The sequence below is a fragment of the Topomyia yanbarensis genome, chromosome 2 (genome assembly GCF_030247195.1).
Source record: "Topomyia yanbarensis strain Yona2022 chromosome 2, ASM3024719v1, whole genome shotgun sequence".
Classification (NCBI taxonomy): domain Eukaryota; kingdom Metazoa; phylum Arthropoda; class Insecta; order Diptera; family Culicidae; genus Topomyia; species Topomyia yanbarensis.
In genome coordinates this window covers 127,071,655-127,097,689 of record NC_080671.1, presented here as the reverse complement: position 1 = coordinate 127,097,689, position 26,035 = coordinate 127,071,655, and the positions used below count along the sequence as shown (strand labels likewise).

Below are 26,035 nucleotides of genomic sequence, written 5' to 3'. Positions count from 1 at the left end.
TAATAAACATTTTGCAGAATAGCGCACATGTCTAAATCATTTCACTTCTTCAAAAAAAAAATTATCAAGCATTAGGTATTTTTTCACAATTATATAAGAGGACTCCCTTAAATGTTATTATTTCATCCGATCTTTTAGGATCGATTATTTTTATATTAATGAGATCCATCTGGCAAAATATTTTTTATTTTCAAAATGCTCTTTACTATGAATGATATGCAAGTCCTTTTGAATGCAAAAGACTTAGACTTTTTTCTGAAAAAAAATTCTAAGTCCTTTTAAATGCAAAGAACTTAGAAGAATTTTTGCAGTTTTTATTTTGCGCGGATTTCGCCATTAACACGGTTTTTGGAAAAAAAATATTCAAGTCCTTTTGAATGCAAAAGATTTAGAAGATTTTCGGAAAGATGGAAAAGTCTGGAAGATTCCTTATGGCCCGCACCCCAACAATATGAGTATTTTCGGAATGGACTTGAAGAGTAGGTGCCAGAAATTGATTTTTGGCGTCATTTTGAAATCCAAGATGGCGACTTCCGGTTTAGTGAAATTCGCTATAACCCAATCAATATGGGTATTTTCGGAATGGTCTTGAAGAGTAGGTGCCAGAAATTCATTTTTGACGCCATTTTGAAATCAAAGATGGCGACTTCCGGTTTAGCAAAATTCGCTATAACTTAATCAATATGGGTATTTTCGAAATGGTCTTGAAGAGTAGGCGCCAGAAATTGATTTTTGACGCCATTTTGAAATCAAAGATGGCGACTTCCGGTTTAGGTTTCCAAAGCAAAATTCTAAATTTCTTTGTGTTTCTATGATTTTTTAGAACAATTCCAATTTCAAAAAACTTTCTTCCGCGAATTGTAACCTACATTAATTGAAATTTATTGATGTATAAATATGTGGTAAAAAAATAAATATAAAAATAATAAATAAAAAAATATAAAAATAAATAATAAAAAAAATAAATATAAAAATAATAAATAAATAATAAATAAATTGTCAAGCAAATCATATCTAATAAATAGTTCTTCGTTTTTTAAGTTTCTCAGAATAACCGTTAACGGCAGAAAAAAAAATATAGAGGCTTTGAAAGTAACAGTAGTTGTACGTTTTACTAAATTATTTCTCAGTAGTTTATTTTGCCAAATGTATTCCCAAATTGCGTAGTCAACTCGATTACACGTTGTGGTCCCTTTTATCTTTCGTAGAATACTTGAAATACGGGCCATTTCGATAGCACCGTGTGTGCAAACCAATACTAATCAGCCACACGAGCCCAGTTTATTAGTGCTGTGCTATCGCATACACAAACATTCATCGAAATCACCAATCGCGTCACTCTTCTTCTTGTTATTTTAACTTAGCACAAGTTTGCCGCTGAGTGTTCGATATTCGTTGTTTCAAAACAACGTCAATTTCATGCGAACAACACTGAATCCCCATTTTTCCTCGTTTACCTCACTCGCAGGAGCGGCTTGTTGAACTTTTGTGCCGTAGCGCTTGCCCTCAATGACCAGGGATACCGGGCGGTAGGAATCCGTATCGATTCTGGTGATCTAGCATACCTCAGTTGTTTGTCGCGTGAAACCTTCGAACGGATAGCCGAATGCTTCAAGCTGCCCTGGTTCAGCAAGCTAACTATTGTGGCGTCCAACGACATCAACGAGGAGACGATTCTCAGCTTGAACGAACAGGGACATAAGATCGATTGTTTCGGTATCGGAACGCATTTGGGTAGGCTCCACAAACTAATATATCTCAATTTATGTTCATTAAAAAAAATCTACCTACAGTAACTTGCCAGCGACAACCGGCACTAGGTTGCGTCTACAAAATGGTGGAAATCAACAACCAGCCTCGAATCAAGCTGAGCCAGGATGTGGCCAAGGTAACTATGCCAGGCAGCAAGAACGTATTTCGCCTGTACGGCGCTGATGGACATGCTCTCATTGACCTGCTCCAACGGGTGGATGAAAGTCCACCAGAGGTAGGCCAAAAAGTGCTTTGCCGTCATCCGTTCGAGGAATCCAAACGAGCCTACGTCAGTCCGGCTCGGGTAGAAACGCTGTATCAGGTATACTGGGGTGATGGTCGGGTAACCCAGGCGATGCCATCGCTAGTTGAAGTGCGCGAAAGGGTGCAGAACTCATTGCGAACGCTCCGGCAGGACCACAAGCGTACGTTGAATCCGACGCCCTACAAGGTAAGTACTGTACAAGTCGACTATCCGTGACTAATGAATTCTCTTATTTTATAGGTTGCTGTTAGTGATAACCTGTACAATTTTATCCACGACCTGTGGTTACAGAATGCGCCCATCGGTGAATTGGCATGATAAGTTCAAACCCCACATCGTACTAATTATGTGGTTGGATCAGTTTGTTTTGGATCAACCGATTTGTTATGCAAGACCCTAAAAGTGTGTTGCGATTTTAGGCTACGTACATCTCTGTAAATCGATTGTGTGGAACAAAACAAAAGTAAAGTTTTTAAATTTGTTGAATGGTGTTAGTAACTTTGAACGAAAATGTAGCGTAGTGAAAAGATGTGTTCGAGGGACAAAAGTGTACCTAACATTTGTAGGACAGATACACACCCTATGACAATTTTGTGTGCAATGTTTTATCGTAATAGAAATGTGGTGGGAATATTAGCATTTCTATTTTTGTAATCGATTTCTACTAAAACGTTTCGGTTGAATTTTTTTCTCGATCAGCGTAAAAAATCAATTCAACTTTGAAAACGTTCCGTTATTTCCGTAGTTTAATCAATAGTAACAAGACGGTGGTTTCAAATGGAAGCTTATTCTAGAAAAGAATCTTTTTCGGACTTAGGTCATTCCAAAGTATACTGCATACTGTTATAGACGTTTTATTAAACGTCGCACTATAGGAATGTAGTCGATATATAGTACAACTGTTTTAAACTGTAGACTCGCGGTGGAACGCATAGTTTTGTTATCATTGAGAATACTATTTATCGAATATCTTAGTTTTTAGTACAATTTATTTAGAAGATACAAACATTTATACAAAAAAACTCCTCCACCCATATTTATTGAATAAACAGTTAGCCATTATCACACGTAAATGCCCGAACCAACGGTGACCGTTGAAGATTTTATTTTTCTAACTAAAATTGCACCCAATGTGTCGTGCCTTCAAACTCTACACGAATTTTCAAGTAGAATGTAGCCGTAGTAAATTAAATCAAGATAACCAACATTGTGCACCAACATTTCCAAAGTTTTCATATGGTTTCTCGGAAATAAGCTTTCATTGAACACCAAAATAAAAAAAACTTGAATTGTTTATTCTGCTGGACCCAGAAACCCAGTTTACCACAATCGGTAACTAAATATTTGTGAAGCACGTCTTTACGTAGCTAGTAAAAAGCCAATACTCTTGGCTACCACAGTGATATAAACATAATTGATGTATAGCAAGAAAATATACTATGTAGTATCGAGGCACACTTATATGAACCAGTAAAACACGCTAAAAAATAAAAACTGTCGAGATCAAATTCAGAACAAACTGATAGAAATTTAGAATACATTTTAAATCTTACATCGTTGAAATCAATTTAATAGCTGAATGGGAAATGTACGCAAGTACATCTGCGCGGAATACGATACAGGTTTTTGGATTATAGAAAGAAACTCCATGACACGATTCGCAGTCCAATCGCAAAAACATCTCCAATACCGCCAATCTTGAACCAGTAACTGCTTTTTACACTTCGTTACCAACGATTCATTGGAGGCCAGGTACCCAGAATATCACTACCTTATTACTTAATGCTGTCACAAAAAATTTTGAACTCACATTTCGATGACCAAATGGAACGTAATTTATGACGCTCCCATGCAAGAGAACCATCACCGAGAGAAAGGATTCATGTGTTGTGCCTCGCGACGAACATAGGGGAATTATGGTTAAAACCGACACCTTAAGCATAACACTTTTTCTAAGTTGCCACAAAACCAATAAAATTATAATTTTAATGCACAATTCTTCTTCAGAAAATTCTTAACAAGACTTAATTTTTTCAGCGCTTCGAAAAATAAATTTCATTAAAAATTATTGGTTGTAAAACTTGGAAAACAAAGTGACTTTTCGTAGGCACTGCGGGTAAAACCGACACCCTATAGGGGTAAGATCGACACCCCCTTTAATTTATTTTCTCTCCACTGTATTAAAATCTTTATCTTTATTAAAAATTAGATACATGCGTGATTAATAAAGTGTGAGTATGTATGATGCAAAATATGTGCTTTTTATTGCTTCATCATGTAGTGAGGGGAAGAAAGTTCGAAAGCGTAGTACTATAAATAAGAGTATTTTATGCTATAGGATTATTTATTGATATGAGTATTTCCAAATAATCCTTGCGCACATCATTGCAACCTCCAGCGTCATTTTATTTCGTAAGAGAAGATTTGCAAGCGTTCTACGTTCTGCTAATTCATCATTCACTTATAAATGACACACACACTTCTTAGTAAAACTATCTTTTTCAGATTTGATTTTTCGGACTCTGATCATCAACGATCTATTGGGGTATACATAATATCATTGTCTCATTGTGATAAAGTTCGTCTATGACAAACCAAGAGAACACTTGAAATTCGGTTTGATGAGCTTTTTGCAGAAATAGCAAAAGCTTCGATAGAATCAGATAAGCAAAAATTCCAATTTTTGATTTTTAAAGAGACTTATAAGAAATAAACACAATAAAAGTATTTCTGTGTATTTCAGCTATTACTATAGTGTGCTAATAGTGAAATTGAAGTATCACAAAGATCCCCAGCCTTTTGTAATGAATCGCAAGTGAACACAACCATCTTAACAGTGTGTCGGTTTTACACTAACCAAAGGGTGTCGGTTTTACCCCAACAGCGCACATTTTTTTATAAAAGCAATTAAAAATATTGCATTTCTCAAACTCATCTTCAATGCACCTAGTTGATCATAGGAAAGGCCGATAATAATAGGTACTGAAAAATGGGGTGATTTGAAAAGCTTTTGTTCGGTTAAAACCTTAAAATCTACCAACGAAATTTTACATCCAGACGAGTATGAACGCTGCTGTCGTATATTTTGTTTATTTTTATGACATTCGGCGCACTAACGTAAATCCAATTTTTCTTCAAATGCTCTACATAAACGTACTAATAATAATGTATCATTATGAAATGAATAAAAATTTGATTTCTAGGAAAAGTTGTGGGGTGTCGGTTTTACCCACAGTGTCGGTTTTTCCCACAATTCCCCTACGTGTATTCGGTATAAAGAAAATAAAAATACAAATAAACTGCAACCGCGTTCTTTCTTTACCTTCCGTCAGCCACATTGGTGACCCCGACGTGATACGGAATACATTATCTTGCCACCCGAATATCTGTTGTCGTTCGTTGAGTCGGACGACAAGCAAACCGAAGGAGTAGCAGGAGAGAAGAGGAGAAGGTGAAAGATTCAACGTTGGAAGAAGGAGGGGATTATTTAATTTTTAAGCTGCCGCTGATAGTGCTAAATATAGTTTCCGGTTCATCCGAACAAACTCAAAAATAAATATGGAGATGTCGAATAACCTCAATCACGATGAGTGAATCTAACATGGATTTCACTATGACTCCGTGTGAAGCTTGCGGAAAGGTATCAACGCAGATCGAGGAGATGATTGCCTGTGACAGCTGTGAGCGCTGGTATCACTCCCGTTGCGTGGAAGCTACAGCGGCGACAAAAGAAGGACCGACAGCTTCGTGAACGGGAAATCGAGGAAAAAAGCCTACAACATCAAAGGGAACTGCAGGAGAAGAAGGAATATCTTTGCCGCATAAGGAAGATGGAAGAGATCCATCAGGAGCAGATGTCCTTCGTAGAGGAACAGTTCAAGGAAGCGCTAATGGTGAACAGCGGACAAAATCGGTCGCTGATCCCAAAGAAGGTTTTTCCGAAGCATCCCGCGGAAAAGGTACCCCGTTGCGTCCTCCGGCGTTCGGCAAATTGACAAAAGGTAATCTAAAGATGTTTGCATAGAACGCTGAAGTCAGCAGTGATGAAAGTGATGAAAATCGGTCGGAGATTACAGACGGCGGCGAGGGCAGCGACGATGCAAACGGTTAAAGAAACCAGAAGCAAACATGGGCTGGAGCAATAGCGTGCCGGACCAAGCAGGGCTCAATTCAGCACTGGAGTCCGTCCGAGACCAGCTTCTTCTTCCAAAGTCGGTCCCACGAGTAATTGCAAAACTCCGACAGCTTTACGGACGCCATAAACAATTGCTGCAAAGCCACCTTGAAAAGGTACGCAGGCTCGAAACTAGAGATGCACCGAATAGTACTATTCGGCTTTCAGCCGAATACCGAATATTTAATGTTTAAATATTCGGCGTAACGAATATTCGACCGAATATTCGACTGAATAATGTATAAAAATTCTGACAAATAGCATCAAACTACTTATATTCGAATAACCTCAACATGTAACTTTGTATTAACCAAAGCAAAGAACCCGCAAATTAGCGTACCGATACAGAGATTACTGGATGCAATCGATAAACATTTGATTCATTCACTTATTAGTTTTTATTTATATATATATATTTTAAAGTAGTGAAAAAGCACAATTTAATCGTAGGGCATTTCAGAATCCATTTATACTTCCAAAAACATGATTCCCAATATATTTAAAATGCTTTCCCATATTTACTTTGAAAAATGTAATCTCAAAATGTAAACAACAGGACCACCATGTGTCAAACTTATTGCATGGCGTCAAATTACAATCGACAGTTGGCTGCCGTTAATGTCTCCACCTAACTATGAATGTAGGAACTATTGTGTAGAACTGCCAACACTTGCGCGCAAACTTCTCACTCCATTTTTGTTATTGAAAACGGTCGTCTTCAGAAACGCGTGGATTTTTGAAAATCTAAGATTTCCAGGTCTATTATATTTGTTTAAAAATGGCGGAAAGCAAACGTTCGGCGATTTGGGAGTTCTTCATCGAAATTGATGGTGGTCGAAGAGCCAAGTGCGCAGAATGCAGTGCAACTCTATCGCGCGGTGGTACCGGAAGAGCAGCTACAAATTCTGGAATGATAAATCATTTGAAGCAACATTCTGAAGCACATCGAATTTACCGAGAATCAGAAGCTACGCGAAAAGCTACCAAACCTGCGGCGCAGCCTACCATCCAAGAGAGCTTTTCTGGCAGCTTCAGATGGGAGGAAAATTCTGTAAAGGCTAAAGAAATTACAAAAACAATCGCAGAAATGCTTGTACTGGATCTCCAACCAATTTCAATGGTTCAAGATGAAAGATTTCTACACCGAGATAAAATAACTAATGAATTCCATAAGAATCACTTATGATTCGGCGCCACAAGTATCCCATATAAAAATCATAAGTTTGACTTATGACTCGGAGGAAAAAATGGCCATCGAGTCACTTAGAATTTTCATAAGTCATGCTAATGAAATTTTTAAGCCATCTTTATACCTTTCATGCGACTGTGCTTATGTAAATCATTATGCTTGAATATAAATTTAATAAATGAGATGTTATGAAATCCATAGATATATCATATGGCGCTAGTTCGAGAAAATATACTCAGCATCATATTTTTCATTTTATAATATATATATTTTTTATTTAAACGAATTAATTCACATGAATAAAGAGCACTTATCTCTAGTTTGATGTTTTGATGAGTTTGTGAAGTCTCATAATATTTCCAATAAGCTGTAAATGAATGAAAAAGAAGTCTTGAAAGCTTAAGAAAATTCAATACATTTCTTATGAAAGTAATGTAAAATATGAAGCAATGAGTTACGAAGAATATTTACTTACATTTCATGTACCCAAATTTGAAAAAAAGAACATTAAATTCAATCCGCTTCCAAAAATGCCTAGTTTCCTATTTTCACTGATTTCATATGGTAAAATTATGACATTTTCACAATAATACGAATATGAACATCATTACATACATACTATAAATTCCATAGGGCGAACTTATGAAATGCATAAGCGTCCAATGAAATCAAAATTGTGTAGCTTCATAAGTTGCGACTTATGAAATTCTTAAGTAGATTTGCGTCAGTCTACGCTTGATGGCGAAGCTGCAGCCGAAGTATAAAGTAAATTATTTTTGTAGCATTTTTGATACCATCATTAATTTAAATTTTTTGTAGGTTCCTAGTAGGAAGCATTTTACATCAGTGGTACTTCCTGAAATGTTCGAGAAGTGCAAAAAATCAATAAAGGATGCGTTGCCTCAAAATGGTGGGTACATGTCTTTCACGACAGACATTTGGTCGTCTCCGAACAATAAAGCAGTGATAAGTTTGACTGCACATTGGTACGAAGAAAAATGCAGCAATATGCAACACGCCATATTAAACACTAGTGAGTTCCCTGGTTCCCACACCGGAGAGAGAATTGGCCTAAAAATGCACGAAATGTTAAGTGCCTGGAACATATCCACATCTCAGGTTCACCTGATCTTGCGGGATAATGCGGCAAACATGCTGAAAGGGCTAAATGATGCCGAACTGCCGAACGTTGGATGTTTTATTCATACGCTTCAACTAGTTGTTCTTGAGGGATTGGAATGTCAAAAAACTGTTAAAGACGCTATAGCAAAATCACGCAATATTGTGACACACTTCAACCATTCTCCACTAGCTTGCAACAAGCGGGCCTTACACGTTCAATATGTTTGTCAATACTAGACAGTATTGACAAAAGTATTGTACGTGTAATCGAAAAAACTTGTATTGACGATGTGAATTTCAAATGGGATTGAAATATTGTAACAATATCGTCAATACGCGTATTGACAAAAATATTGAACGTGTAAGGGCCGCTACAAACTGTCCGAAATCCAGGACAAATACGATTTACCCAAAAGAAAACTCCTGCAGGACGTTCGCACACGATGGAATTCTTCGTTCTATATGTTAGAACGCATGCTTGACCAAAGATCAACCGTAACATACTACGCAGGAGAAGTTCCAACGGTAAAGAATTTGACGGAATATGAATGGAATATTACAAGCCGTCTTCTTGAGTTTTTGAGGCCATTTAACCAGAATCGTAAGCTCCGATGAATCGAACATATCTGAGGTAATTCCGTATGTGGCAGCCCTCAAACTGTTTTTAGAAAAGAATAGTAGTAATCATAAAGGAGTCGAACCTACAAAAGAAACCCTATTAAGAAGCTTGAACGCCCGGTTTAATTATATTTTGGAGGAAAATGTTTTTACCTTTGCCACTGTTCTGGATCCCAGATTTAAACTGAACTTCATTTCTGAAAACAATCACCGTATCCTAATTGATGGAATCGTTACTGAGATCCTTGATCAAATCGAAGTAACGAAGCCAGATGAAACAAGGCCTGAACTGGAGAAACCTGCAGAGACTTCATCCGGTTTCTGGAAGTGCTTTGAGGAAGTCGGAGCAAATCAACAACAAACAATCGACCCGTCCATCTGCACAATTAGAAACGAGCTGGAACAGTATCTTTCGGGAAAAAATATTGATGGAAAGCAAAGCCCGTATGCTTGGTGGACTGCAAACAAACACAAATACCCACATGTACTGAAAATCGCTACGCGTTACCTTTCAGCTCCTGCAAGTACTGTTGTAAGTGAAAGGTTGTTTTCCACCGAAGGACTCATATATGAGCAGCATCGTAATCGGCTACTGCCAGAGAATGGCGAAATACTTACATGCATGAAGCGCAATTTTAATTATTTTATGACTTCATCAGAAAATGCGTTGACTTAAATTAAATTTTCTTTGAATTTTATTTTATTTTGTTTTTTTTTTAAATATTTCATGACTATTAGGCCATTACTGATCCTATTCGGCCGAATGTCGGTTTTTATTATTCGGCGTACCGTATATTCGGCTTAAATCAAAATCGGCTGATATTCGGCCCGAATATTCGGCCGACCGAATATTCGGTGCATCTCTACTCGAAACTGACAACTTGGCCAGTTTCATACCGTTTGGCAATGCGATCAGGCAGCTTAGCGAACACTTGGAAGCAGCGGATCTCCCGCTCCACTTGGTGAATCTGATTGTCATCCAAGATTTAGTCAGCAAACTTCCGGACGGGAAAAAGCGGTGCAATATAACGGAAAGAATAATCCAGTTACACTTGGAACGTTTACTGATTTTGTTTCGAGAATCGTGGCAGATGCTTTCGATGCGAATGTCACTTTTGAATACAAACCAGATGTAAGGTTTGCGGTAGGATTACTATTTTCATTGTTCGTGAATGATGCGGTCTTTGTTCTAATGCGTGGAGGGAAACTGTTTTTCGCCGATGACTTGAAGATATTTCTTGTGATAAGGAAAGAAGCCGATTGCCGTGAGTTACAGTGTCTCATTGATACATTTTACAATTGGTGTCAAAGAAACATGTTGATCCTTTGTGTTACGAAATGTTTTGTCATCAGTTTTCATCGTACAAGAGACATGCTTAATTTTAACTACAACATTGACGGAACTCAGCTGCAACGCGTTGACCACGTAAAAGATCTAGGTGTTACTCTCGATGAAAGGCTAACTTATACCAACCACCTGTCAGCGACCATCGACAAAGCAAATCGACTTCTAGGTTTTATGTTGAAGATTTCAAAGGTTTTATATTGCTCACTGGTGCGCTCGCAGTTGGAATTTGCAAACATCGTCTGGTGGCCCTTATCATGCAACGTGGAGTGAAAGGATTGAAACTGTCCAGCGCAAATTTATACGATATGCTTTACGTCAATTGCCTTGCAATGATCCGTTGAACCTGATACCATATGAGGACCGTTGCAGACTATTAGGACTACATACTTTGGAAGAACGTAGACATACTTCGCAGGCCATTTTCATATCAAAGTTTCTGTTGGCTGAGTATGATGTTCCCGATCTCCTTGGACAAATCAACTTCTACGCCCCAACCCGTGTTCTTCGCCCTCGGACATTACTACACATCATGGCAATGCGAAACACCAACTACGCTGCTAATAGATTTTAGCGATGGTTCGTCGCTTCAACGAGCTTGCCTAGCACTTTGACCTCAATTATAATTCATCACAATTTCGTCACCGTTTGCTGTTACATTAGGTTGATTATTTTTAGTTTAGTTCATTAAGACTTAGTGTCAGAAGAACACAAATTTTAAATAAAAATACAAATACAAATGATGGCACCAATGCCGGTTCAACGCATCAACTCTCACTTGCGTTCCTCTAGTACAGTGGGTGTTGATTACCTAGGTCCTGTCGAGGTCACGGTGGGGCGTAGGAAAGAGAAGTTGTGGATCGCGGTCTTCACGTGTATGGTGATAAGGGCCGTCCACCTGGTGTAGAAAGAGAGAAGAGGAGAAGGTGAAATCAGGAAAGTTTCGACGTTGGAAGAAGCAGGGTACTATTTAATTTTTGAGCTGCCGCTGATAGTGCTGCTACGAAAATATAGTTTCCGGTTGATCCGGACAAACATTTTTCTAAAGAATAAATAAATTTAGATTATCTAATTATCTGAAAAAATATTGAAATTTATCCACGAAAAGTGAGATTTGTGTACACATCGAAAGCATAATTTCAAATTGTGCCTTCTAGTTTACCAATTTTGAATTCACCACAGTAACGATAAAAAAGTTATTTCTAGGTTAGAAATTCTGCACTCCAGCTCCAGGTGTAGGCCACACTTCGGCCAAACTAGTTATAGCAATATATCTTTTTAAAGATATTCGAGAGTCTATCTTTGAAAAGAAGTGTTCTGCTACATAAACATTTGAAAGCACTTTTTAATTTACATATACTACACGATGTTAGTATAAGTCCAACTGATGGTATAGTGAAAATAAAACGGAAACCTATCTCAAAGTTGTTAGCAATTTAAAAATTTGAGTTACGAGTTTTGTATTTCGGACAAAAATATTTTGATTTCAAATTCGCTTGAATTGTTACTAACTGATTGGCCGTAGACAAAAAGCCAGTCTGAAAAGCATTATTGATCGATGTTTGTTTTTGTCCTTAATATTTGAAAAGCTTGAAATAAATCTGAATGCCTGAATAGCTTAATTTTTAGTTGAACATTATAATGTGCTTTTTTCCAATTTCACATTTTCTACAAATAAAAAATGAAAAGTCAACATAGACATTTGTGGACAGGGGATTGTTAAAAGTTAACTAGGGGGAGGGGGGTAAAAAATTTCAAATTTCCTCCTACGTGATTTGTGAATGGCCCTGAACAGCTTTTACGCAAGCACATTTCAAGCCTATTAGATGTTTTACCACAATACAATTGCATCCAAATATAGTAAGATAAAGCAAAAGGATGATCGTGTAAGACGAGTAATGACGAAATTCCCAATTTTAGTAATGTTATTGCTCAGTAATGATACTTTTATTGCGCGTGTAAGGACCCCTATTTACCCACTAAACACGTCTTTTTATTGACTTTAATCTGGTAATCCGAAACCAATGAGTAGTGTATACCAGCTGCCAAATTATTTTGTCTGAAATCTGTATTGTCCTAGTAAAAATGCTGTATTTGTATCAAGTATTCAATAAAGAAAAGGAATTTTTATAATATTTAGTGTTCAAGACTTTAAAGGATGATTTATTATAATTCGAAACTAATAAAAAAATGTGATCTTCAAAATATTTTTATTTCTTTTTAATACGCTATACCTATACCCACGACGTTTTGCCTTTTAAATATAAAAATAAAAATTGATATGGTTTGTTTGATGAAAATAATGGATATCTGAAATAAATCTTTATTCCGCGCCTAGAAATCTGCATAAGTGTATACATGGCAGCTCTGCTATATTCATTCATCGAACGAACCTTTTGTGTTACTCTTTCTCATGCGCTCACCCATTCATTCGCCAAGTGTTTTAGGCGATAAATGGGAAGACGTAAATATAATGAAAGGCTATCATCATCTCATTCATTTTTCGAGCACCGTCTGCTCGAACTGTTATAGTAGTATAGAAGTACAACGGTACAGTTTGTACAAGTACAGTACAGCGTACACGGAAACAAAAAACTACCTAAAATTGAGTTCCTTTGACTCAATCTCGTGGTATCGTGGGGGAACTTAAAATTAGGTAAACCGTGTTGAAGGTAGTTTCCATTTAATCACGGCAAAAATTACAACTCATTGATAGGTTTTTTATACTCAAATTTAAGTTGAATTTACCTAATTTTGAGTTCACCCCAAACAACTCAAAAGTAACTTCCCCCACGGAAGATCTCGACTGAGTCGAACCTCTCGTTTTGTTTTTGACAACACTAATAAGTGCGAAAGCGACGCACAACTCAAAAGTAAGTTAAAAGAACTTTTCTGCAGGTTGTTTTATTTAACCGTGTATGAGATGAATTTCGCCACCGCCTCGTTCACGCGAGACTGCTCGGAAAAGTCATTCTGCAGAGACAGCCGACGTCGCCCATCAGTCAAGTCTCGCTCGACTCGACGAGTCGAAAAGTTATCGTGCGTTCGAGTGGAGGTCCGACGATATCTCCGAAAGTGTTACTGTTTTACGGATTGGTAGTGCAGTGCTTTCTTATGCCGGATTACACACCTCTGGATTAATTGAATCTGTGTATTGTGTAGTTGAAGTCGAAACATATCTACGGGGGAGTACGTTAATTGGAAAATAGGTTTGTGAACACCGCACCCCAACATGCAAAAGTAGGCGAAAAAGTATCTCGCCGGATGATGGTCCGTGTTGCACAGTGGGCTGGGAGAGATTATTACGATTTAGTTATTTCAACATTCATATTTTTTATATTTTTTCTATCACTTGTGATTTTAAAAAATTGAGCGGAAAAAATGATTTTTTATCATTTACATGCTTTAAAAATAAATTTAAAAATACTTTATTGCAATGGCAATACCAACTACGTGTTTTACCGCGATAGAGAAAATTTATGAACGTCAAAGAGCTAATGGTAATTGTCTAGTTTAGAGATTATCGTAAAAATGGCTTTTAAAACTAAAAAGCAAATGTATGAGTGGTGATAGACAATTTAAAACTAATTTTCCAGGCATTACACAATATCTGTTAATTCAACGCGAGATGTGCGTTGCATCAGATAAGCGGTGTTAAATTAGTGTGTTGCCAAGCGAAACGAAGCCCTCTAAGAATCCGCCGAAAGAAGTGGCCGCAGTCTCACCGTCGAAAGCATGTTTACTCAAACAGATGTTTTGGCAAAATGAGTGGAATGATATTTTTAGAGGATTTTTCTTTTAGTGTTTTAACTGTGGTTAACCGGTCAAATCGAATCACAAATCAGGATTAATGAATTACAATTATCAATTTTGGCGCATAGATTTGTTTGATTTTTTTTCCAAAGCCGCCTTTTTGGCAAAAAATTCTAAGAATTTCACAGAGCCATAAAATAAAAATAAAAATACAATCAAAAATAAAATCGTGCTAGCTGACAAAAATACTGATGCGAAAATTGGTTCATTCGGTATTTTATCAAGCAATATTTTGATGGTTAATTATTAAGTTTTTATTATAACCAACTCAAGAACTAATATTGAACGAAATGTCTAAGGCTATCTTGATAACATTTTCCTTATTTTTTTTAAACTTAATAATTATTGGACTTGTCTGTAATGCGCGAAGGACAGGCACAGGACAGGCAAATTATTTGAGTGCGTCGTATTGAAAATACCTGAATGTTTTGAATGTAATTAACGTATTTAGTAAGCTACCTGTTGTAATGATTGCGAATCATCCTCGTATTTATTGTAATTAAAAGATCGTCAAATATTTAAATTACATATTCATCGTTCCAAAAATAATGTGTGTATTTAAAGTACACGTGCACTATAATTAATGTCTTGCAATTAAATTCATGTAAATTTGTCTAGTAATATTTAAATAATGACAATACTCAACGTAATTTATTAACTAGAACATAGTATTTCGGTACACGTGTTATATTCTGCGTGACAAAAATAAAATTACCATGATTAAGGAAATATGGTCTTGAACAAATTGGATACACTCCATTGAATATGTTTTTAAGTTAATTGCTATAAGAAATAGCATTCTTGGTTCTAATGTGAAATAAATGGGTGACTAAATATACCTGCCACAAAACCATGGCTACTTTTTCAAAACCAGTAGTACGATAGGTCGAACAGTTCAAAACAACATATTCTTTAAGCATCCTTGCAAGATTTCTTTTTTGACAAATGCTAAATTAAAGTTTCCTTTGTGCCATATGACACTGATTCATAATTAATCCTTATGCGCTGCCAAAAAATCGAAACCTTTCTCTTTCGAACCGTTTTCTAATTACTTAATCCTTTCATTCAGTACCGCGATTTATGGCACTGAAGAACTGAGATGGCTTATACAATCGAAGTTATTAAATCGCATAATTGCATTTTTATTACTTAGCCTACTGTGCACAGCGTCTGAAATCCTCCGGAGGGTGTTGATTTGTCATCATTATACTGTTCATCGGTATTGGTGTGATGTGTGTTTTCATGTTTTTCAGTTTCCTTTGAAACATCACGCAAACTTGCGCAGCGAGTACTAGGATCATGCAGTGGTGTGGGTGTGTTTTATGCACGTAAGAAGACGTCGACGAAGCAAAAGTGACAGCTCTTCTGACCTCGTCGAACGTCCGATACACTCCAGGAGAGAAGTTGTAAGCAGCATTTTTCCCGTGTGCCGTCGTCGTGTAACAGAGGTGGAAATTGTGCGAAAAAAAGTGGAGAAAGTCTGGTGGAAATCTGCATTGAAGTTTTCAGCGAGGATTTGGTGTGATTTATACGCTGCTTGAAGTTTACACTGTTCGGTAGTGAAGTACTGCATAGGAGCTACCTTACTACGAATGGGTTTGGTGGCAAGCGCGTTCATCGAGTGAAAGGAAGTGCAGTGAGAGCTAAGCAATCAAAATAAATTGTGTGTTTTTATTGCGGAAAAAAGTGTTGTTCAGGCAACCAATCGACAAGGGCCAAGAGTGTAATAAAATAAGTGATCTGTCGCAATTTGGATATAGCGGAGGTATCGCCCTGAAAAGAAGTCATTTTAGTGGACGATAGGCACCCTGGAACCAGATCGGGCGAGGGGCAACAATTGTAAGGCGAAGAAGGCAAACCTTGGCTGATATCATTCTTCAAGGCGGGCGAGACTGTGTGATATTCCGTCATCCATAGCCAATCGACAGCAGGAATAACATTCAAGTGAGTAATAATAGCGAAGCATACAGTAGGTCGGATAATACGTATGTTGTACGGCGGTGACAATGAAAGAAACATACGCTCGCTGGAGGCTAATTTAGGATTCTGGAAGCAAACTTTATTCTTACGGGTGTCATAGTTTCGTGGAATTTTCTGTCACCGTATCGAACGGTAGGGTAGAGTTGGAGAATGCAGACCTGCGCCAAAAAAGGTTATGGACATAGTTATTATTTGTTTACTTGTAACATTAGTTCTGTATGTTTCATACTGTGAACGCTCAAAGTTTCCTACTCTTATCAGTGTATACTATGTAAATTAGCAAGAAATACTTGAAACAGTTATGTGCGTTTCAAAATCTCATAAATGAATCACGCATCTGATGCATTCCCTTTAAAAAAATGAATAGAGAACGGTTTTCTATTTTACATATTTTACTATTTTTTACCCATATGGTTGATTCAAACTGGTTAGAGTAACTTCTTTTATAACAAAAGTTGCTATATCTACTGTAATCAAATGAGTTTCAATTTTCTATATCAAAGTGGCATGGAATAATAGTAGTACTCACAAAAATTGCTTTGCCATTGAACGCAATATCAAGTTTGGGAGCACGTCGTTTGGCATAAGTTCGTTTGGCATAAGTTCATTTGGCATAAGTTCATTTGGCATAATGTTTATTTGGCATAACAGCAGGTGACACATACATTCGTTTGGCATAATGTTCATTTGGCATAATGGTCATTTGGCATAATGGTCATTTGGCATAATGGTCGTTTGGCATAATTTAAAAAATACGTTGAATTTTCTGTTACTAGTCGTTGACGACTAATGTGGCTACGCTCCGTCGGACTTGAACTAGTTGATAGCCCCTAGGTTTGAGTAATCCGGGCAAACGAGTGGATCACAGGTTTGCTCGCGAGGGGCCGCCGACGCACCATCGGAACCCGGCGGATCCCGCTTCGGATCCTTGGTCTCAGTTATGCGACAATGCCAAGGGTTAATTGGTATATAGGTTCAAATAAATGCTCATATTTGAAAGAAGAATCAACCCTTATGTTTAAGTAATCCGGGCAAACGAGTAAATCAACACTTTGCTAGCGAACTTATTAAACATGCAGATTAAAAGAGCTACTCATTTTTGAAAGAAGGAGTCAACTCCTAATTTTGGGTGAAACGGGCAAACGAGTATATCACCAGTTTACTTGCGAGGGCCATTTGGTATGCAAATTTAAAGAACAGCTCATGACTGAAAGAAGGAATCAACCTTCTGGCAAATATACACGTATATATTTGCCAGAAACAAGGATTGATTCCTTCTTTAAGACATGAGCAGTTCTTTGAATTTGTATACCAAAAGCGCTCGCAAGTAAACTGGTGATCCATTCGTTTGCTCAAACTTAGGGGTTGATTCCTTCTTTCAAACATGAGCAGTTCTTTGAATCAATATACCAAATAGCCCTTGGAAATATCGCATAACCGAGACCAAGGGGCCGAGGTGGTCATCGACCCGCCGTCAGAAGTGGCTACCTCTCACCAGCAACTCACTCGTTTGCTCGAGTTACTCAAACATAGGGGCTATCAAATAGTTTAACTACCATACTTAAAGCGATGTGGCGTAGCCACATTAGACGTCAACATTAAATATAAGAGATTTCAAATTATGCTAAATGACCATTATGCCAAATGACCATTATGCCAAACGACCATTATGCCAAATGACCATTATGCCAAATGAACATTATGCCAAACGAAAGCATGTGTCACCTGCTGTTATGCCAAATGAACATTATGCCAAATGAACTTATGCCAAACGAACTTATGCCAAACGACGTGCTCCCATCAAGTTTGTATGCCAAATAGATTGGCAATAATAATTGAATGGCTGGCGGCCAAAAGGGGCTAACCCACATTTTGCATTTTTTCAGGAAATCGAAAAAACTTCCGCGTTTCCAAATTAACACTCTTTTTATTGTTAAAATACACATTTTACTAGTAGTTTATTGAGCCACGTCTAGAAAAATAAGATCATTACATGAACTACCTTGCAATTCACGAGCTTTTTGTACTTCGAGGGTGTAACCCGTGGGATACCTAGCCAATAGATACCAGCACCGGCTGAAACCCTTAACAAAGAACCGTTGGTGTGACACACTACGTGTTCTTCAAGTTGTCACTCCTTAGCTATTCCTCGTGGGATGCAATTCTCGCATTAAATGTTTTTGTAAGTGTAAGATCTCTGAGCGCAAGTATATACTCATCTCAAGTATTTGGACCCTCATTCTGGTGTGGCTAGTTGCACAATCTATTGGGTTACTGTTTCAGAGCCCAGTAGCCTCTTGTTTCGGAGGTACATATGGTGGTTTTATTTTCAAAATTGCCTCTAAATCAGCAATAGGTGTTGAAGTTATTTCATCAGTCATCGCCATCAAGACCATCCTCTAAAGATGTTTAAAATTTGATGGGATTGTCGTGACTTCTCCCTTCTGCCACCACAGAAAACTAATACTGGCGAGCTTTCGTTGTGTGAAAAGCCCCATTGATGTCTTATTTAAATTAATCGATAGTGCACCATAGCTCAACAACACATAAGGTTTGTTGCATCATATCAAAAACTGTGCTAATGCAAATACTGATAATCATCCGCGAAATCATATGTCGGGAACCCAAGCTCATTAGGTTTCCTCAACAAGCCATCGGCGACAAGGTTCCATAAAAGTGGTGACAGCACACCACCTTGAGGAGATCCGCAGACACTCAGTTTCCTTATCTCTACATGTTTTAACGATGAGCACAGATGTCGGATGCTAAGCACTGAATGTATCCTGTTTGTTATATATTAAGGTACTCCATGACATCTTTGCCTCCTCATAAGTGACGCAACCACCTTTGGGAATGTTATTTCCCGCCACGCTAATGGAATGTATCTTGATGCAAGATTACAAGAAAAAACTTTTTTTTTTAAATATGCTTAAAGTGTTCACTTCCTCTTTGAAGTAGAACTGCAATGATTCCAACTTTTCCCGTAGATTTACTTTCAATTGCCCATTTGATCGATTTGGTTATCACAATTCTACGAGCAAAGCCAAAAAATCAGAAATACCTGAAAAGAACTCAGGGGCTATCGTCAATTATGGCTCCCTACAGCCTGGAAAGTGTGTGTGGAAAAGACAATTTAGTACTACACTTCGTCAGATGAGTATTCACCATTAGCAGTTCTAATCGAACTGACCTAAAAGTCTTTCGATTTTAGAAGTAACTTATTTAATCTACTAATGCCGTTGAGATTTGAGACATTTGTGCAGAGGCTTTTCTGACCACGTCGCTCAGAAGATCGAAAGGCTTTTCTGCATGCTTAGCTAGCTAACTTAAATGCCTCCGTCCCGCTGCTGCGTCTAGGATTCCAAGCTCTTCTATATATTCTTTTTGAGTTTAACAAATTTGGCATTCCACCAAAGAGTTCCTCAGAAGCAAGCAAAAATCGAAGCGGAGCCTCTTGGTATGCTGCTACTATGAATGAGTTTGTTTTATCCACAATCTCATCTAAGTTATTTGCAGATTCATGCGTTTAAAAATTCCCATGAAACCGAATCGTCAAAGCCACTTCGTAGATATGTTTAAATGACCCAATACGATGTACTTATGATTAGATAACGAAGGTTAGAACTCGTTAGGTACGAGCCAGTTTGCCATCTCTTGCGTAATACCGTCAGAGCAGAGAGTTACATCTAACACCTTCTCCCTGCCAGATCATGCTGCGTAAAATCTATTATTTTGGTTATTTATAGTAATCGTACAGTATACGCAATCGAATAAAAAAATTGCTGCACATATTTTCAATTAGATAGTGCAAAAATTTATTGATTTCATTCAGTACAACAAAAATTATTCGCTTTAAAAAAATGGGAAACTGGTCTCTGTATTGAAACGTTGGATGTATTCCGCTTCACAAAGGAATGTTTCCAATAAAACAATCCTTTGTGTCGGTATGCCGTATGTATAATCCTACCAGCCTTGTTATAGTTCTATTCACTGAGGATGGAATACTAATTCCAAAGTTCTTTCTTTCCCATTAGTTCTCAAGGATTCTTAGACCGAAGAGTTTTGAACAGTCTGGTATGAGACCTAAAAATATGGTCCGCAAAAATTTAGATGCGATTCTGTCAGAACTTTACGCTTGATTTCAAAATCACCATGAATATTAGAATAATCGAAATTGAGATTAGTAAGTGTTTTGCCTTTTGCTAGTTTGTCTATTGTAAAATAATATTTGAACGAAGTATGTTTCTAGATATTTCTTTGCTATTTCCTAAAACGTGTTTGTGGGTACTTAATAATTTCCTAACTTAATGCCCAGAGACTTCAAATGTGCTACTTATAAAATCTTGAGTTGCGCGGGACTTCCAGCAAAATTTTTAATCGAATCCCTATCCTTACCACCAATTTGCCTCCTCCCATAAGACTTGTGGAGGATGCACATCAACAAGCAATAACAAGTGTCGGACTAAGATTCCTTCCCTTCGTTACTGCGATGTACGTTCGGACATTATCGAGCCGGTTTTGATCAATAAACAACAAGGAATTATCAGGAGTTGTTCATTGAAACATGACTTGTTACTATCAAGCATGATCATTTATTGGTTTTTTATGCAACACCAACCAATGACGGAGTTGTAACCAGGGGTGGTCGCAGAATCTCAACTCTTCCATTCTTCAAAAATCACTTGCATTTTCGTAAACTGTTAAGGGGTAAAGTAACCATGCAATATTTAAGAGATCGAATTCTTCACATCAGTTCAAAACTTCTCAAACCCGCCAGAATAAAAAAAAAGTCATACGGGAAATAACTTCCTATCGGTTGTGTGCAACAGTTTGTGGTGGCGCCACCTGCTGCTGAAAACTGTAAGTGGATTTTTCTAAAAACAACGCTTCACAATTCGAGCAGCGCGATAGTGGGTAGAAAAAATAAGATCATTATATGTACTACTTTTCATTTCACGAGCATTTTCGTAATGTATGTTATGTAAACCCTAAACAAACATTCCTGCGCGAAATATATATTAGATAGTAAGTAGTCATATATAGCAAATATTTAAGCGGCACTCACCTTCAGGAACGACTGTTCGGGCCGAAACGTCAACGTCCAACGCAATCCAACTGAAATCGGTTTTATATCGAATTCACCAATATATGAGCTGCAGTCTAACACATCTAAATGGTGAATTGAAAGACCACTTTTTCTTAAAACGTTTCAATATGATCGAGAAACGCCAGCTTATACCTTTATGAGTTACCGCCATGATCTACTTTGATTCCCAATAGCAATTTCGTGTACTTCCGACACTCATACTGTTCTTAACCATTAAGTAGTGGGTGTTTTACAGCTATTGGAACAACATAGCCTCAGTGTGTCTTATAACTGTGTTTATCAATGAATTCTGTGTCCTCGTTTGACATTATTATGTAAGATGAAAATTGGCAAAAACCATAGGATAAGTTTGATGAAAGATACGATAACTCTTCTGTATCGATGACAATGATTATGAGATGCTCGTAAGAATTCACAAATATTGAACCATTGTTGTGACAGCTTACTCGTACTAACTATCGATCTTCTCGTGACCAGAGATCGAAAATCCGAACTCCATGATATAGCTGAAACAGCTGCTTACAGACATGTATTAAACATTTTAACTCGCAATTTGAACATCCGAAAACTGCGCACGTCTTAGCAGCTGACCGGTGTTCAAAACAAGCATTATACTCCGACCGAATTAGATTACGAAATCCCTTCTCATTTTCCTTTTTTTTAGATATTCCCCGGTGTAACTATTATCTGTCTTTGAAACTATAAATATGGCTTGCTAAAAAGTGCTTTTACTAAAACGATGAATAATAATCGAAAAACTGAATTAATCCACCTAACAGTGAGATGAGGCATTTCTTACACATATCACTGTTGGATCAATCATTAGTTTGCAAAACTCATGCGAAGTAGGCACCCAACTAGAGGTGTGATGAAATCAGTTTCTAGTCCTGCGCGAATAAAATCTCGAATAAACTGAATAAATTATAGAAAATCATTAAAACGAACGAAATAAAAAAATAAAGAATAAAATTGAATAAAAGGTGTTCAAGTTCATAAATGGGTAGAATGATTAATGTAAATCAAAATTATAAAATATCCGAAACAAAGTATATTAGCTTAGTTAATGAAAATTTAGACTATATTTAGAAATAGTTGTAAGATTAATAGAATAAATTGACATGAACTAACAATGAAATAAATAAAAGGAATGACAGAACATGAAATGAATAAAATTAAAGATATGAACATAATGAATCAAATGAATCAAATAAATCAAGTCAATTAAATGAATCAATTTAATTTAATGAATGCGTTGAATATAATGAATCAAACGAATGTAATGGATCAAATGAATAAAATAAATGGAATGAACAAAATAAATAAAATGAACAAAAAATATGAAATGAATAAATATAACAAACAAATCAAATAAACAAAATGAACTGAATTGATAAAATTAATAAAAAAGAAGAAAATGAGCAGAATAAAATGCACTGATTGAAATGAAAAATTTAACGATGTTGAAAGGTTATAAACTAATAGAAAAAAATAAATTGTGTCAAATAAATTAATTGGATGAAATGAATAAAGCTGAAAAAATAGTCAGATTAACAAAATGAAGAAATAGAACAAAATGTATGAACTGGAAAAAATCAATAGTATGCATAGAATGAAAACAGTGAATAAAAAAAGTTAAATGAATGATATGAGTAAATTGCACGAAAAGAATAAACTGCAGAGTGAATCCAAATGATGAAATGAATAAAGTGGATAAAATGAACGTAGATGAACAAAATTAATAAAACGATGCTGATTGAAAATTAATTAAAATGCAATGATCATATATTTAAAGTTAAAAAACATTTTTGATTTTTGATAATCCAGATTGTACGAATTTGAGAACCATTGAATCAGAAAGTTATGAAATATTTTCTCAGATTATGCCCTACTATGTTCAATCCGCAGATGTTTCTTTGCATCATTCATTCAAACAGCCGATCTGCTCAATCATTTGTCATTCATTTTCAATTTCATTGACCCTGTGACTATCTCTCTATTGAGGTTTTCCATACAAAACTACTCTGAACATACTTCTTACTGTTCATGTAAGCTTGAAACATGTCAACATTTAACCTAAACTGGCCTCTACAGAACAGATGACAACATTGGTTGGTGAATAAAAAAGCATCAATTTGAAATGAAAACGTACGGTTTAGTCATGAAAATCCCGCCAACTTGAAAGTGAATGATTAAGGAAGGCTTGGAATTTGAATGATGGTTGGGGTGGATTGAACTGAAAGTTGGCATTTGATAATGAAAATTTGCATCACTGATTAAAATAAATAGTGTGAAGTGTCTAGGCTATTTCGATAGCATAAAAGGCGTGCATTCAGTTGATTGTAACGCAGTCTCTTTTCAGTCATCCTTATAACTTGAATATTGTTTCGTTCGTTTCGCTTTGAACAGAACTGAATCGAATTTGAGTGGATGTAGTTTTTGATGGTCACCTGTCTACCCATAGTGCAACGTTTCGAAGGGATACCTATTTCACCTTGAAAATAGTTATAGTTTTCCCATAAGTCAAATATTTTGCAAATTCTCTCAGGACTACAAATATTTTATTTGCCGTGTAGGATGTATTATTAAACTTATTTCCGCGAGTCTCTTCTACACTAAAATGCAAACAAAATAATAAGGTAACAGCAGACAACAAACAGTTTTTTTCTCAAACCTTCACAATTACATCGCATGCATGAAATTAGCTTGAATATTAATAAAGATCTTATCACAAAATGGAAATGGATAGAGAAATAACAAGATAGATGTGAGTCGTGACAGTTGCCACGAACACGAAGGGAGAGAGATGGGGGGGGGGGGGGGGATTTGGGATTCAAAAATACAGTTTGTTTCGGTTATGCCACGAGTATAATTATATAAGAAATTTTTTATCTCAATACTAGGTGAATTACTTGATAATCTGTATATTAATATACCATCCAACATTTACTTCACGATTGACCGCAACGCCTGATCCAAGGAATAAAATTCATAAACTCTAGTAGAAATTTCACTATGAACACATCATTTTGTTTGTGAAGTGAACTTACATATTAATTTTTGAGAAATGGTTAAGTTATTATTGAGGTAATTCACAAAATGTTTTCAAAATCGAATTTTTTGAATCACGTAGATGTGTTTTCATATTCCGATATTCAAAATCGGTTTGGTTTTGCCCCTAAAACGCCAGTATAGCAATAGCTATACTGGCGTTTTTTTCCATTTTAATTAGTGAAAATTGGTAAGCGATGTATAAAAATACAAAATGTTTAATGTCTCCGTCGCTCGTGAACGGATTTTGACAATTCGTGCTTTTTAGAAAGGTATTTTTACAAGGTTGCTAATTATGCGCAGCTTGTGGGACAACATTGCTTTGTTCGAAAGTTATTTACTAAAAACCTGTAATATTTTGATAAAATGACCCATATCCCCATAGAAAGTAAACAACATATCGAAAAACAAAAATAATAGTGTCGCTTATGACAAACGCCATTTTGGGGTAAACTGAGTTAGGTATGCCACATTACTTGTCTAAAAAATCTCTACAAAGTGGCGTTCACAGAATTTTGACATTCTGCTTGGTTACTGAGATAATGCGAGAAACGTGCTGAGAAATTTTTAATTTTTTGCTTCAAATGACTGTATCTGGGGATTGGCTCAAATTATCTTGATGTACAAGATGTTTTTATATGTAAAACTATCTGAGAAACAGAATGGCATAATCGTTTTCAAATCAAAAAAGCACGAATTGTGAGAAAAATGCAATTTATGTTTTAAACTGGAAATATGGCATATTTGGCAACACTGTAACCAAAAATAACTGTTTTTTTTTCTAGAATCCCAGACTCATTTTCTTCAAAATGCATCTCACCGATTGTTTTTAGGCCAAATGAAGCCAAAGATATGAATAAAAGTTAATAATTGATGATTTTTTCTATGGAAAATTTTCCATGCACGATTATGCCACGTCATACAAATTTTGTCATCAATACACACCTATGACACGTGTGAGTACGACTTTTGTTTATATTTATAGAAAAACTCGCAACATAGTCAACCGATTTTCGTAATATTCGAGAGATTAGTACAGAATAGATAGAAGCATCAATTGACTTCTTTGAATTGTTTATACCGTTTATAAGTTTCAAAATATTACAATCTCAAACTTTAAAAATCGTTTTTTTCGAAATGTGCAAAATGGCGCTTGTCATAAGATAGCACAACAGCGACGAAATGGCCACGTTAGGCCTTTTATTTGAAACTAGTTTCATTAAGATCGGTTCAGCCATTGCTGCGTTAATTACATGATATTTTGTACATACATGTGTGTATATACAGACATTGTTTCAATTTGTCGAGCTGAGTCGATTCGTATATGAGACTCGGCCCTCCGGGCCTCGGAAAAAGTTTTCTAAGTTTGAGCGAATCCTATACATTTCTTTTGTAAGAAATGTAAAACGTGAATGAAACGTTTCCCCTGTTGTCGAAAATGAACCTAGTTGGCCTACTAGCGTATAAAATTCCGCCCCAAACCGATGTGTCCCATCTTCCTCCAGCAAAGACGACAACACAAGGCGATCATAAAGCGCAGCCAGAAATCGATATTCTACTTCCGCCGGTGAATGGTCCTATGCCGCATCAAAACAACAAAGGTTAAAACAAGGCAAGGAAAA

The 26,035-nt window shown here is 36.5% G+C and overlaps 3 protein-coding genes across 8 annotated transcripts in view; all 3 read left to right on the top strand.

Annotated features, from left to right (window-relative positions):
- The window catches only part of LOC131681232 (nicotinate phosphoribosyltransferase), a 60,159-nt gene extending 56,525 nt beyond the window's left edge, over window positions 1-3,634 (top strand). For all 5 annotated transcript variants that reach the window (XM_058961937.1, XM_058961936.1, XM_058961938.1 and 2 more), the window contains 3 exons: window positions 1,469-1,734; window positions 1,794-2,203; window positions 2,258-3,634. In XM_058961937.1, the coding sequence (XP_058817920.1) occupies window positions 1,469-1,734; window positions 1,794-2,203; window positions 2,258-2,335 (754 nt within the window). In that variant the 3' untranslated portion in view covers window positions 2,336-3,634. The remainder of the gene's footprint in view (window positions 1-1,468; window positions 1,735-1,793; window positions 2,204-2,257) is intronic.
- Window positions 3,635-3,788: 154 nt separating this feature from the next.
- On the top strand, window positions 3,789-12,672 carry LOC131679739 (zinc finger BED domain-containing protein 4-like). Its single transcript, XM_058960483.1, has 3 exons — window positions 3,789-7,359; window positions 8,200-8,724; window positions 8,869-12,672. Exons 1-3 carry the CDS (start codon window positions 6,970-6,972, stop codon window positions 9,115-9,117), a joined length of 1,164 nt encoding a protein of 387 aa, XP_058816466.1. The 5' UTR covers window positions 3,789-6,969; the 3' UTR covers window positions 9,118-12,672.
- A 787-nt stretch (window positions 12,673-13,459) lies between these two features.
- Window positions 13,460-26,035, top strand: part of LOC131681234 (actin-binding protein WASF3) — a 92,813-nt gene continuing 80,237 nt past the window's right edge. The window contains exons 1-2 of one of the 2 annotated variants that reach the window (XM_058961942.1): window positions 13,460-13,674; window positions 15,532-16,222. The gene's annotated coding sequence lies outside the window, so the exon portion shown is untranslated. Of the gene's footprint in view, window positions 13,706-15,531; window positions 16,223-26,035 lie in introns of both variants that reach the window. The other variant, XM_058961943.1, reaches the window with a different exon arrangement.

Bases quoted from the DNA above. Each gene is read 5' to 3' on its own strand.
- LOC131679739 (XM_058960483.1), top strand. From the start codon at position 6,970: ATGGCGGAAAGCAAACGTTCGGCGATTTGGGAGTTCTTCATCGAAATT. The intron at 7,360-8,199 runs CATAAGAATCAC...AATTTTTTGTAG, and splicing joins ATAAAATAACTAATGAATTC to GTTCCTAGTAGGAAGCATTT. The intron at 8,725-8,868 runs GTTTGTCAATAC...TGAACGTGTAAG, and splicing joins GGGCCTTACACGTTCAATAT to GGCCGCTACAAACTGTCCGA.